The 12,096-nt window shown below is 33.1% G+C and overlaps 3 protein-coding genes across 3 annotated transcripts; 1 reads left to right on the top strand and 2 right to left on the bottom strand.

Annotated features, from left to right (window-relative positions):
- Positions 1-882: 882 nt before the first annotated feature.
- Positions 883-1,881, bottom strand: LOC107414961 (uncharacterized). The gene is made up of 2 exons (XM_016023178.4): positions 1,622-1,881; positions 883-1,385 (listed from the first exon to the last, which is right to left on the bottom strand). The coding sequence occupies exons 1-2, from the start codon at positions 1,730-1,732 to the stop codon at positions 1,101-1,103; spliced, it is 396 nt and encodes a 131-aa protein (XP_015878664.3). The 5' UTR covers positions 1,733-1,881; the 3' UTR covers positions 883-1,100.
- Positions 1,882-4,649: 2,768 nt separating this feature from the next.
- LOC107414942 (uncharacterized) lies at positions 4,650-5,476 on the top strand. Its single transcript, XM_016023159.4, has one exon. The coding sequence runs from the start codon at positions 4,838-4,840 to the stop codon at positions 5,252-5,254; it is 417 nt and encodes a 138-aa protein (XP_015878645.3). The 5' UTR covers positions 4,650-4,837; the 3' UTR covers positions 5,255-5,476.
- A 2,146-nt stretch (positions 5,477-7,622) lies between these two features.
- LOC107414923 (uncharacterized) lies at positions 7,623-11,568 on the bottom strand. The gene is made up of 9 exons (XM_016023131.4): positions 11,217-11,568; positions 10,846-11,092; positions 10,595-10,744; positions 10,187-10,244; positions 10,028-10,120; positions 9,774-9,872; positions 9,351-9,442; positions 8,285-8,344; positions 7,623-8,175 (listed from the first exon to the last, which is right to left on the bottom strand). Exons 1-9 carry the CDS (start codon positions 11,414-11,416, stop codon positions 7,897-7,899), a joined length of 1,278 nt encoding a protein of 425 aa, XP_015878617.1. The 5' UTR covers positions 11,417-11,568; the 3' UTR covers positions 7,623-7,896.
- Between the last annotated feature and the right edge of the window lie 528 nt (positions 11,569-12,096).

The following is a 12,096-nucleotide window of genomic DNA, read 5'->3' as shown; positions in this document are numbered from 1 at the left end:
TCTTTTGACTCTGGTGAATTTTCTAATAAGTATGAGCCTGCATCAATATTAATACTTCATATTAAATAATGCAAAAAGAATCTGGTGGTAAGCTGAAGGATTGTTGACTGGGCTTGATAGAGGGGAAAAAAAAAAAAAAAAAAAGGTTTTTAGCTTTGCAGATGCCAACATTATTTATATTTTGTGCATTAGGCAAAGTGCAAAGCATTAATGGATAGGAATAAAAAAATTTCAAACAAGATCTATTGCATTGCTTGTTGAAGTTATCAGAGTTAAAGAGCTTACCTGAAGTCACAAGCACATTTGTTATGATCCATATTGTATTAGTAGCACAATCTCAATAAGAAACCAGAGTCTATTTTACCAAAAAGTATATTATATCGGTGAAAACAAAATGTCAACTTTATAAACTTACAGTCCACTATTATAAAATTTTAAATATCGATGCTATTGTCCCGCCTTCACTATGTTAAACATTCATCCTGTGGTCTCTTTTGTTCTCTGAATCTTTCTAAACAAAGATTGTTTCATTGCTTGAATGTTTCAGGACAATAGAAAACCATGAAATAAATTTAAGGTGCATAAAATAGAAATGAAGTGGCAGGTGAATCCTTGTGAAGTAAATATGTTTTTGCCATTTTTCACCAAGCCGTACTGCCATGAGGCCAAAATATCATGTAAGCACTTTAATGTCGGATTTATCATATAATGAATGTTTCCTTGGCCTTTCGTGCATATTTGAAAAGATTATTTATAAATTGTCATTGCTTGTAAGAGAGTTTCATGAAACTGCAGCTCTGCCATGAAATCTAAAATTATTTCCCTATTATTTTGAAACCTTAAATAACAACTAGTATCACTGAATAAATGAATCAACACATATAAATACTATAATTGCTTTAAATTATATATAAATAAGAAAGGATATTCAATGCTTTCAAAGTTCCAGCAAATTTAGAGACAAGTTTTTTTTAGCAACACAATTCATCATTTGAAAAATGCAGTCCTCTTGTATTACATAGTAGCACTAAAAAGCTTCGTTTTCTCTCTTTCATTTGGAAAACAATTTAAAATTTTCAAAAGAAACTCTGGATCATTTTCTAGGCAACAACAAGAGGTTTCTCTGATGCTTCAACTTGCTCCTTGGCTGGTTCTTTGGTCTCCTCTTTAACAACAGCCTCAACCTTCTCCTTTGGTGTCTCAACTTTTTCTTCGACTTTGTCCTGGGCTGGCTTGGCAGTTTCATCAACAGCAGCTGCTGCTGCAGCAGGCACTGGTACTTGGGCATCGACAACAGCCTTCGATTCCACTACAACCTCCTCCTTTGTCTCGATGAGGTCCACCAAAGGAGGCTCTTCTTTCGAGCTCTCACCTCCATTTTTCTCCTGCATTTATCACAACCAAACAACAAAGTCATTACATCAAATGAGGTTAGCTCAAATGGTATGTTACTCACATCTACATGTGGAAAGTTGTGAGTTTGAAACACTGAAAGGGAGGCAAAATTGTTGTAAATGATTTAAAAAGAAAAAAACACCGAAGTCATTACAGTAACACAATAATAATATACAAAAAGAGTTAGAACAATGTAGTGTGATGGGGGTGAGGAAATGGTAGATACCTGAGCAACAGGCTCGCCTGCAGGCTGTTCTGCAGGGGCAGGAGCCTCAGCGGGGGCCGGCTGGTTGCCGACGAGGTCAGACTCCTTAGGTTTGCTCGCACAGCCTCCCATTATTAGTTAAAAAAATAGAAAAATTGAATGGGGGACTGTTGGTGGTTGTGGGAGGTGGGAGGGGGCTGAAACAAAGAAGTGGGTGTTGAGACCAAACGAGATTTTTTTGTATGAACAAAGGGAGATTTTGAGGCTGAGGAAAACAATGTGAGTAGGAAATGGGGTGATATAGGCTTTGAAGGAACTAAGATTTAGGACAAGTTGGTGGTGGAGAAATTTTTTTTTAACTGGCCTGGCCTTGTATTTTTCTGACTTTTTCCATATGGACACCAATACACTCTTTGCTCTGCCAACTTTCTCTGGTTGGGACATTTTGGAGTTTGTAAAACCGTTGGAGTTAGTTATGTTTGCCCTGTTTTTGGAATTTTGTGGTCGGGCCTGTCTTTCCAATATCTATTTTCTGCAATCATAATTCCAACTATTTTTGCATTAAAAAGATTTTAAGCCTTTTGAGAATGGCATGGATTCAACTTTTGATATTAATAGATTTGTTCATTGTAGTTATATATGGTTTGAATTTCTTCTCATACAAAATATGATATTGATGTGATTGGATTTCAATAATTAGAGGTTCATATATGTATATCAATTTGAGATGCAATTTAAAATGCAATTTGTTTTCAGCATAAATAAATAAATACAATTGGTAAGCTAGTTGGACATTTAGATCTTATTTTATTTCTTTTTTTTTTTTTTTTTTTGGATATTAAGAATTTTTCATATTTGATACTCTTAGAAATCATCGTTTCGTCTTTTACTTTGTCCAATAAGTTTTCTTGTTATTCACCAAAAAATAAGTTTTCTTGTATGAGGAGATCCTTGTCTCTCACCATAAAGCATTTTTTTCCTTCCAATTTTTTTTTTTAAATGGAAAAAAATAAAAAACTTAGGAGTTAATTCAATTTCAAAGGGAAAAAAAAATATTTATAAATTATCTGTTGAAGTGATATTGGGAGATTATTTTTTGGTAAATAAGTGATATTGGGAGATTGCTGTCCAATTGTCACTTCCTCCCAAATCTTCAAGCTTTCATCCCATCATCATTCCCGGTATAACAAAATACAAAAATTTCAATACTACATAAGGCTCTATGTTATTAAATAAAATTAATTATAAATTTTAAAAAAATTTATAGTTTTTATCTAATTTTATAAACGAATTTATAAGAATTTTAGAAAATCCTTTGAATTAAGATATGATTTCATATCAACATTTTTTTTCATATTTTATCTTTTAAAATCCTATAAAATATTTTTAAAAAATTACTTTTTAAAATCTTTTACATTCAATAACTTTTTAAATACTTTTTTATTTTAAATTTTTTTTTATAAAATTTCAATAAAAAATACTTAAATTTTAATAAGATTTTATAAAATATATTAAAATTAAAATGTCAATTGAATATTTTTTAAAATTTAAATTAAATATTCTAAATTTTAAAATTTTTTGAAATCTTTCAAATTTTAAATTGAAAACATCCATTCTAAATAAAATTTATTCATTCCACCGTTAGATTGTTTTTGGCGATAATTTAAGGTTAATTAACTTTACAAAACAAAACACCACCAAACAGTTTATGCATATCTATATATTTTTCTTTTCTAACTTTGAATAAATTAAACTGCATATATCTTCCCTTTTAAAGTGTTTTATTTCTTTCTCCCAAATTTTTTTATCTCATAAAATAAAATTTAACTCTATAAGTGTCACACTAGTCTTTTTTTTTTTTTTTTGGTGGGTAAATGTTGTCTCACTAGTCTTATGATTGAAATTAAATGCCAATTATATTTATTAGGGGTGGGCTCGGTGCGGTTTGGTTCGGTTTTATAGATTTTTTTAAACCAAACCGACCAATTCGGTTTGGATTGGATACGAAACTAAACCAAACCGACCATCATATTCAATCCGAACCGAACCAAACCGATGATCATTGGTCGGTTTGGGTTGGATTAATGGTTTAGGTCGGTTTGGATCTCGGTCCAAATTTTTTTATTTATGCTATTTTGAGATAAAAAATTGTACACATTGGGTTCAAAATTGTATAAATTTTTTTTAGGCCTTTTTAATTATCAATCTTCAATCATATTCATGCATTATATTTTGAATTAAGCATCTTTTTCAAGCTATTATCTAAATTAAATAATATCTAAATTAAATAATTTTAATATACATTCAACTAGCAAAAATACCAAATAAAATAACTATTAACTACAATACAACATGAAACCATACAACTACAATACAAGTAAGATAATACAAAATAAAACCATATAACTATAGTATAAGTCTACAACTACAACCTAATTATACAAATACATCATACACCAACAAATAAATTTTATAATAAATCTACAACCATTATTAATTATAAAATAGAATACAATTCATATTTGAAATCTTAAATTTTAAAATGAACTTATAATTAAATAAACTAACAATCCATAAAAATAAAAATTATTTTAAAAAGTCTTCTTCCACACAATTCAATGCCATTCTCACAATAAATAAAATAATAGTTTTATTTTATAATTATATACTATATTTATATATAAAAGTAAAATAAAATGTTAGTTTAATTGATGATCGGTTTGGTACGGATTAGATTGGATAAATTTCATTCAACTTACAATTTGAACCGACCATTTCGATTTTTTTTTATATATTTAACTGAATCAAACCGATTAATAAATTAAAACTAATCCAAATCAAATCAAATATATCAATTTGATCGGTTTGATCGGTCTGATTCGATTTTTGTCCATCCTAATATTAAATATTAGGAAGTAGAAAATTAATAATTTTTTTAGTAAAAGAAAAATCAAACATACAGCTCAAACAGTTGGTGAACAACAAAGCGTTCAGTGGGGCCCACGAACAGCCACCGGCCAACGTCTCCAAAGCCTTTCCACATAGCATTTGACGTCTGTAAATTCTGTATGAGCCAAATAAAACGACTCCGTCCAAACAAGGTTCTAACTTTTTGTTACGCGTTCTTTGAATTTTCTCATCAAAATTCCTTACTTTTTCCTTCAATTTCCTCTCCAAGAACCCTAATTTCCCATAAGGGGCGAGCTTTCTTCCTCTTTTGGATGCTCGCCTTCAATCATGCACCAATTCAACCCTAAACCCATAAGTTCTTACCTTCTCCTCTTCACCCTCTTCGCCCTCTTCGTCCTCTCCTCCTTCCCCACCGTCCGATCCGAGTACCAATCCTCCGTCCTTCGGTTTCCCTCTGATGACGTCGACGATAATGAGGATGTCTGTGGCGTCTTCTCGACGTCGGATCCCCCTTCTTCTTGCCCCGTGAAATGCTTCCGACCCGACCCGGTTTGCGGCGTCGATGGCGTCACCTACTGGTGTGGGTGCGCGGACGCGCGGTGTGCGAACACCAAAGTTGCCAAATTGAGTTTCTGTGAGGTAGGTAATGGCGGTTCTGCCCCTCTCTCTGCTCAGGCTCTCCTTTTGGTGCACATTGTCTGGCTCATCGTCCTCGGATTTTCCGTCTTGTTCGGCGTTTTCTGATTGATTTTTTTTTCTTCTTGGGGTATTATTGTAATTCATTGTAATTCTATTTCTTTCCCAATTTTTCTTGGGGGATTTCTTTGTTGTTGGTCATTCTTTATGAGAGAACTGGCATATTTTGCCCCATTGTATATGAAGGAAGAGCTTTTTACTGCTTTTCTTTTTTTCTTTTTTTTTTCTCTTTGAAATGTTAATGTTTGTTAAATATATTTTATTTTCTTATTCTTTATTTGTGAATAATATTCTATTAAGACTATGATTGATGCATGTGGGTTTGAATTTCATTTTTATTTTCAGTTTCTGCTATATCTGTTGGGTAATTGATGGCACAAAGTGGACAAGAACTGAGAAAAAAAAAAAAAAAATAGAAATCGAATTTGTAAGGTTTTATCTGATCAATCCAATATGGAGTTAGCTGAAATACTTATTTGTTTCCATAGATAGAGGTGTGAAAAAGGTATCCAAACCCGCTTGGAAAGTAGGATATTTTGCATTGCTGATGAAGAACAGGATTTTAATTTTCTTTTAGTTTTTCTCTTATGGGTTTGTCCAATATTTTGAAAGTTTTAGTTTTAATCGGTTTTAGGTCTTACTACAAATCAGTGTCTTTTCATTATAGGATTTGATCGTTGCATCCCAACTCAAATGTTTTTTTCCTCTCTTCTTTGTCAGTTGTGATTTTGATAATGAAAGGTATAGAAATGATTGCAGAAGGAAATACTTGATTCCTTTTTAGCTTTTTAAAGAATACTTACGAGAAGAAAAATATAACCGGAAAATATACCAATTTAAAAATATGGAACTAACAAGGGAATAAATCCTAGTCAAGTAAGGAAACAAGAATCATGTATTCACTTGAATATCATATTTTCTAGGGAAAATTTCATGTTGTCAAGTGAGCATCTAAGTTTCTTGTTCGCAAGGTCGAATATAGGCATCGAACAGAATGATTGGAATGCAATAGAAAGGTTTTCCTGTCTTCTCAGTGCTGCTCCACATAACCTAACATATCATCTGAATGCTTTTGCTTAGCATTTGCTTAGTTTGTTTTGGTTCTTGATGCAGTCTTCCATTTTGGATGGAGGTTATGCAAGTTCAGCTGAAGTTCATGGTGGCATTTGTAGCCATGATTTATAAAAGCTCAATTAAAACATTACTCACTTTTATGGAAGGTTCTTAGCATTTTTAATCGGCATTCTTTAGTGTGTACTAAAGATTTCCTTGGTTTCTCTTTGGTCCATCGGCTGCACACTGAAGAGTAGGTAGCAAAATAGCATGGAAGCATTTGGGTGGTAAATGGTAATCAAGGTATTGAAGAGGCCGTGTGTAAAGAATGGCTCATTTTAGTTGTAGATGAAGACTTGATACCCTATGAAACATCTTAGTAGGTGCTTGCTTTCTGATTCGTACAGCTTACCAAAATTGAATGCTAGAACTCTATTGAAGATATTCTTAAGATCTCTGTTTCTCAGTTCTCTGTCTCACTAAATTGGATGTTTTCTTCCTTGATGCAACTCTTCCCTGGAAACCCCAAAGGATAAAGACCTTTGTGCTGATATGCTACATTCAACCAATCAAGTTTAGATTCAATTTGTATTTGCCTGTAGATCTTCAATCATTTGCTGTTGAGTAGTATTACAGGGTGGTGCATTGGTTTTTCAACTTTTTGATAGGATATAATCTTGAAGTTCTCTTGAGAAATTCTGATTATGAGTCTTAAGTAAGAGTTTGATGCAGAAGGGAAATATGGCTATAAAGTTAACCTTTATACTAGGTTTCTTAACGATGCTTATTAGAGATTTAAGAACCCACGTTGTAAAACTTGTTGAAGTGGATTGATGAGAGTATGAAGTTCTACTTGACCGTAAGAATTTTCTTGTAAGATTTTGAGAATCAGAATGATATTTTATCAAGTATTTAAAAAAAAAAAAAATAAATAAATAAATAAATAAAAAGAAGTTCAAATCTTATAATTTGACAAGTAAAAAGTTCTTTTCCTTCTTTCTCCTTGTTTTGTTGGGGCTGGACAATGCAAACAAGGCTCGCATTTTGTAACCGGTTTATTTTTGGTTTTTTTAGAAGAAACTTGTAACCAGTTTATTGTACTTTGAGAAACTTATATAACTCGCATCAAAGAATAATTACGTATAAAATTCTTTCCATCACATCAAAGAATACATAAGTATAAAATTCTTTCCAGTTTATTTATTTATTTTTTTAAACTGAAATTTGTAACCAGTTTATTGTACTTCGAGAGACTTATAACTCACATCAATGAATACATAATTAAGTATGAAATTTTTTTTTCATAAGTCTTTTATGGTGACGGGTCCATTCACAATTTACAACCCAAAAGCAAGACAAAGCAAAACCAAGCAAAAACACACAATAAAATGTCATTATACTGAGATATTTTCAATTATGATTTTGTTCAGTTACTGAAAAATCATATAACTCATATGATTATACTATCCTTCTGCCGTGAATATAACAAAATAAGAAGAGTCTAAAAAGTTTAATAAATCTTCATCATTCTCTACGGAAACTAACAAAGGAATAGACTCAGATGACAAAAAGATATATCAAAACCCAATAACATGTTTGTGGGTAATCGGTGAGAGATCCGGTTGCATAAACCTACTCTATTCTAATTTTTTGTGACTCTGCAGTGAGAACTCTGGTTCTTCAGAGTGACCCTTTTTTGCTTCAAAATGACTGTCTTTTGCTTCTTTATTTGTCTTGGTGCTCTTAACTTCAGTTTCTCCAGAGTGTGCACCCTTTCCAGCCCCTGTTATGCCAAGAGGTGTTTCTTGAAGTACATTACCAGAAGCATTGCCAACCAAGCTTTTGTACATGACGAGAGCTTCGGCCATTAAGCTGGAGGGATTGGAAACAGAGCTTGGAAGCAAAATTGTAGTCCCCTGCAATAACAAGAGGAGGACAAATAGGCAGAAATTGCTGTTAAATCAATTCAGCACTGTGTCAAAATTCCATATAAAATGTTAAATAAAAATAAAAGAAGATATTCACCTCCTTGGCAATTTTACTGAAGGCTTGCATATATTGTTCAGCGATTCTCAAACTTGCTGCCTGCAAATCAGACCGCATTGTTAGTTTCTCTCAGAATATACATTGTTGGTCATAAAAAATGTTTTCATTAACTTTCAATAAACATTCACACATCTATCACAGGATGGAATAAAAATCAATATATTCATGTCCATTGGTACTTAGCAGAACATTTTAATATACTGGTTATGAAAGAGAACACTACAACAACAGAATATTGATCACTTCCTGCAGATCCACACATCAAAATAAGCAAGATAGAGAGAGCTTGTAATTACAATATATCAGTTTAGCCAATCAGGTAGCAAGCAAAGATGGATCTATGCAATGACGCATGAAGTTTAATATATTTGTGGTGCTGGAATTGTTTGTTATAGGACTTGTATGATAGGTTTGTCAAGATCCTAATTTCTGACTAGAAGGGGTCAAAAAATTTGGAAGTAAGTTTACACATAGTTAACAGACATTTTGAGGGGAAAAAAAAAAAAAAAAAAAAAAAAAACTTCACATGCATAACAATCTATATATGAATTATATTGTCATTCCCTACTGAGAAAGAACAAAATATAAGACTATATGATTGTAACCATCTCAGAGAAAGATCTAACCGTATAGTCAGCCATAGCACTTGCAAGGCCATTAAAATTTCGAATTTATCAAGGGGGACCACTAAAATATATCAAATGCTAGGATACCCACAAAGTCAAAAGGCTTCAGGCATTAGGATGCAAATTCAACTATGTTATAACAAGCCATAACAAACTGACACATACGCCATTATTGTCAAAGAAGAATAACAAAATCATCAAAACTATTTTTTCCCAGAAGAACCCAATCATACAGGTACAGCTTTATGCAGTAAATATGGGCAGCACCTAGCATACATATCATGCATAAGCAGAGATGATGTAAAATTCAAAGGAAATAGAAAAGAAAAGGTTGCTGTAAACCTTCTGAACAACATATAATCTTTAACGAACCTAAATTATTGTAACCCAATATACAGTAAAGGGGATCGAAAACCTACCTCAACTCCCCCAGTATCCTTGAGAGCCTGTGACACAACAGCGAGTCCTTCAGCAGTTGCTTTTGCTTTGGCAAGAATAGCTTGTGCTTCTCCTGGAGAAGATATATTGTAAAGAGAGAAGAAATGAAGATGTCAGTTGGAGAAGTGATAGAATTGCCCCAACAAGGAGCATAAACATAAAAGTAATCCAGTGTAATTAGTAAGAAGACCAAGAAGAGATATTGAAACTCATTCTCCCCTTTCTCTGATGAGGAAATGCTTTTCATTCCCCCACAGGATGTCTTCTCAAACTCAAAGTCACATGCAGCTTAGTGTTAGAAGCACCCTCTAAAAAATATGCTGCATAAAGTTCACATACAATCAACTAGCACAAATTCTTGTCGAGAAATGCATACAAACTCCCTTATCTATATCATAACTTACCGTTAGCTCTGTTAATCTGATCCATCCTTGCAGCTTCTGATGCTAAGATCACAGAACTCTTTTTTCCATCAGCAATATTGATATTGGCTTGTCTTTCTCCTGCAAAAAGATGAAGGACATCGATTTTACAAAGGGATCCAAAAGCCCAAAATACCTACCCTGAAAGTTTCCAGATGAAGAAACACTATCCACATAACCCACATTGCAGATTTACCCCTTGAAGAAATAATTGAATAACGAACAAACTTTAATACCTTCCGACTCAAGAACTTGTGCTCTCCTTTTACGTTCTGCTTCTGCTTGCAACTCCATAGCTGCCCTCACTCCACGAGGAGGAGATATATCCCCTAGAGAAAATAGCAGAGAATTTAATAACAGTGCCTACAGGAGAAAATTAGCCAAGAGGGGCTTACTTATTTCATAACGAAGGCATTCTAGACCCCACTCTTTTGCAGCCTTGTTGATGGACTCCTGCAGCATGATGCCATACCTTTTCAACATTCTTCAAATATTATTTTTTTTAAACGGTAAAATGAGTAGCCCATATACAGTTAAAGCTTTTCTAACCCAAATAACAAGATGTTTAAATTAGCCAATTAAGGAGTAAACTACAAAAAGATAGTGAAATCCAAACAAGCTAACCGTGTCTTATAAACCATCAAAATGCAAGGACAGATAGCTTTAGCCCAAAAGGTGAATACTACTCATATCATGTATTACATTCCCATGTTTCTTTCTCTGCTATAACCATAACTAATAATATAAAGTCTACAGATGGTATTCATTGCATGGAAAAGAATGAACACGAACAAAAAGCTTACAACAATCTTTTCATTGAGGGTATCTCTCTCCTCAAATGTTTTGTCGAGAGTGATTTTCCCAAGCTCACTACGCATGGTAGTCTGGGCAAGCTGAATAACCGCATAAATTGGATTATTAACCCCATATGAAGCCAACTTAGGATCCACAATCTGCATCAACCCATCAAAGAAAATCTCTCTCAGGTAACAAATAATCAAATAAACTTGAACATATCAACCAAGAAAACCACAAAAAATATTCCATCATCTACCTTGACATAAAGCACCCCATCAATCACAATGCTAACGTTGTCCTTAGTGATAGCAGACTGGTCAGGAATTGGTATGGCCTCCTCTTTCAACGAATGCACGTAGGCAATCCGATCGACAAATGGAATCAAAAAGTGGATTCCAGATGGAAGGGTCTTGACGTACTTGCCAAAGCGCTCTACCACATAAGCAGTCTTTTCGGGCACAATACGAATACCCCAATTCAAAGGAGGCGCAATTTCATAGTTTCTATAACATCATACCAAGAAATTCAAACTTATTGACCCACTCGCGAAAACAAAACGAAAAAACACAAAAAAAACAAAACAAAAAACGAATAGTTTATAGCAAGTAAAGTAAGCAGAAAAATCACCTAGAGTCGCGACCGGTGCGAAGATTGCGGACGGTGAGGAAGTGAGGGGCCGGAGCAAGCGATCCAACTTTGGCGGAGTACAGAGGACGAGTGGAAAGAGCTCTGGTGTTGGTTGTGGTGATGCTGGTAGCAATGGCGGAATGGTGCTGCTTGAGGTATTGGAAGGTATTTCGAGCATGGGGTTTCAACAGATTTGCCATAGATATTTTGAAATTTCTCGGTTTTTTTTTTTTTTTCTCTTTTGACTCTTCTTCTCTTTCTCTCTCTCCCGCTTTCTATTTCTCTCTTCTTTGCTTTGCTTTTTATTCCCTCTGGGTTTTTGGCGTTCCTTTTATCTCTGATGAGGGTTTTGGGTTTTTCAATTATTCGTTTAATAAAATATTTTTAATTTTCCAAAACTGGATAAATATGATTAAAAAAAAATGCGCTCCTTAAATTACAATTTTTGAAAAACGACTTTTGTCGTTTCCCCTCCCACAAGTTTTTTCTTCTCTATCTTGCCAAGCAAGCGATCCGCAATTTTTTTTCTTTTTTCTTTTTATCTTATTTATTTATTTATTTTTACAGAATTAGTTTTTTTTACCGCTATTCCGGTCTTTCCTAAACCCCACCCCACGCCTCTGTCGTGTAATTGTTTAAATTTTTATTTATTATTATTTTTAATGTTTTAAGTTATAATATTTTAATTTCTTAAATTGTATATATGTTTTTTATAAGCTATCAAAGTCAATTCATTTTTTTATAATTACGCATTTGGAAGTATATTAATCGCGTGATTTATATGCTATATGTTTATATAAACATATAAAAGAAAAAATATATGCATTACGTGTCAATATATTATTTTTTTAAAATTAATTTCAAAAATATTTTTTTAAAT

This window comes from Ziziphus jujuba, chromosome 8, assembly GCF_031755915.1.
Source record: "Ziziphus jujuba cultivar Dongzao chromosome 8, ASM3175591v1".
Lineage (NCBI taxonomy): Eukaryota > Viridiplantae > Streptophyta > Magnoliopsida > Rosales > Rhamnaceae > Ziziphus > Ziziphus jujuba.
This window is presented reverse-complemented; position numbering and strand designations above follow the sequence as displayed.

Coding starts and splice junctions, on each gene's coding strand:
- LOC107414961 (XM_016023178.4), bottom strand. CDS start 1,732: ATGGGAGGCTGTGCGAGCAAACCTAAGGAGTCTGACCTCGTCGGCAAC. Junction 1,386..1,621: donor CAGGCGAGCCTGTTGCTCAG/GTATCTACCATT, acceptor TGATAAATGCAG/GAGAAAAATGGAGGTGAGAG.
- LOC107414923 (XM_016023131.4), bottom strand. CDS start 11,416: ATGGCAAATCTGTTGAAACCCCATGCTCGAAATACCTTCCAATACCTC. Junction 10,245..10,594: donor CCCTCAATGAAAAGATTGTT/GTAAGCTTTTTG, acceptor ATCATGCTGCAG/GAGTCCATCAACAAGGCTGC. Junction 8,176..8,284: donor TCAGTAAAATTGCCAAGGAG/GTGAATATCTTC, acceptor TTGTTATTGCAG/GGGACTACAATTTTGCTTCC.
- LOC107414942 (XM_016023159.4), top strand. CDS start 4,838: ATGCACCAATTCAACCCTAAACCCATAAGTTCTTACCTTCTCCTCTTC.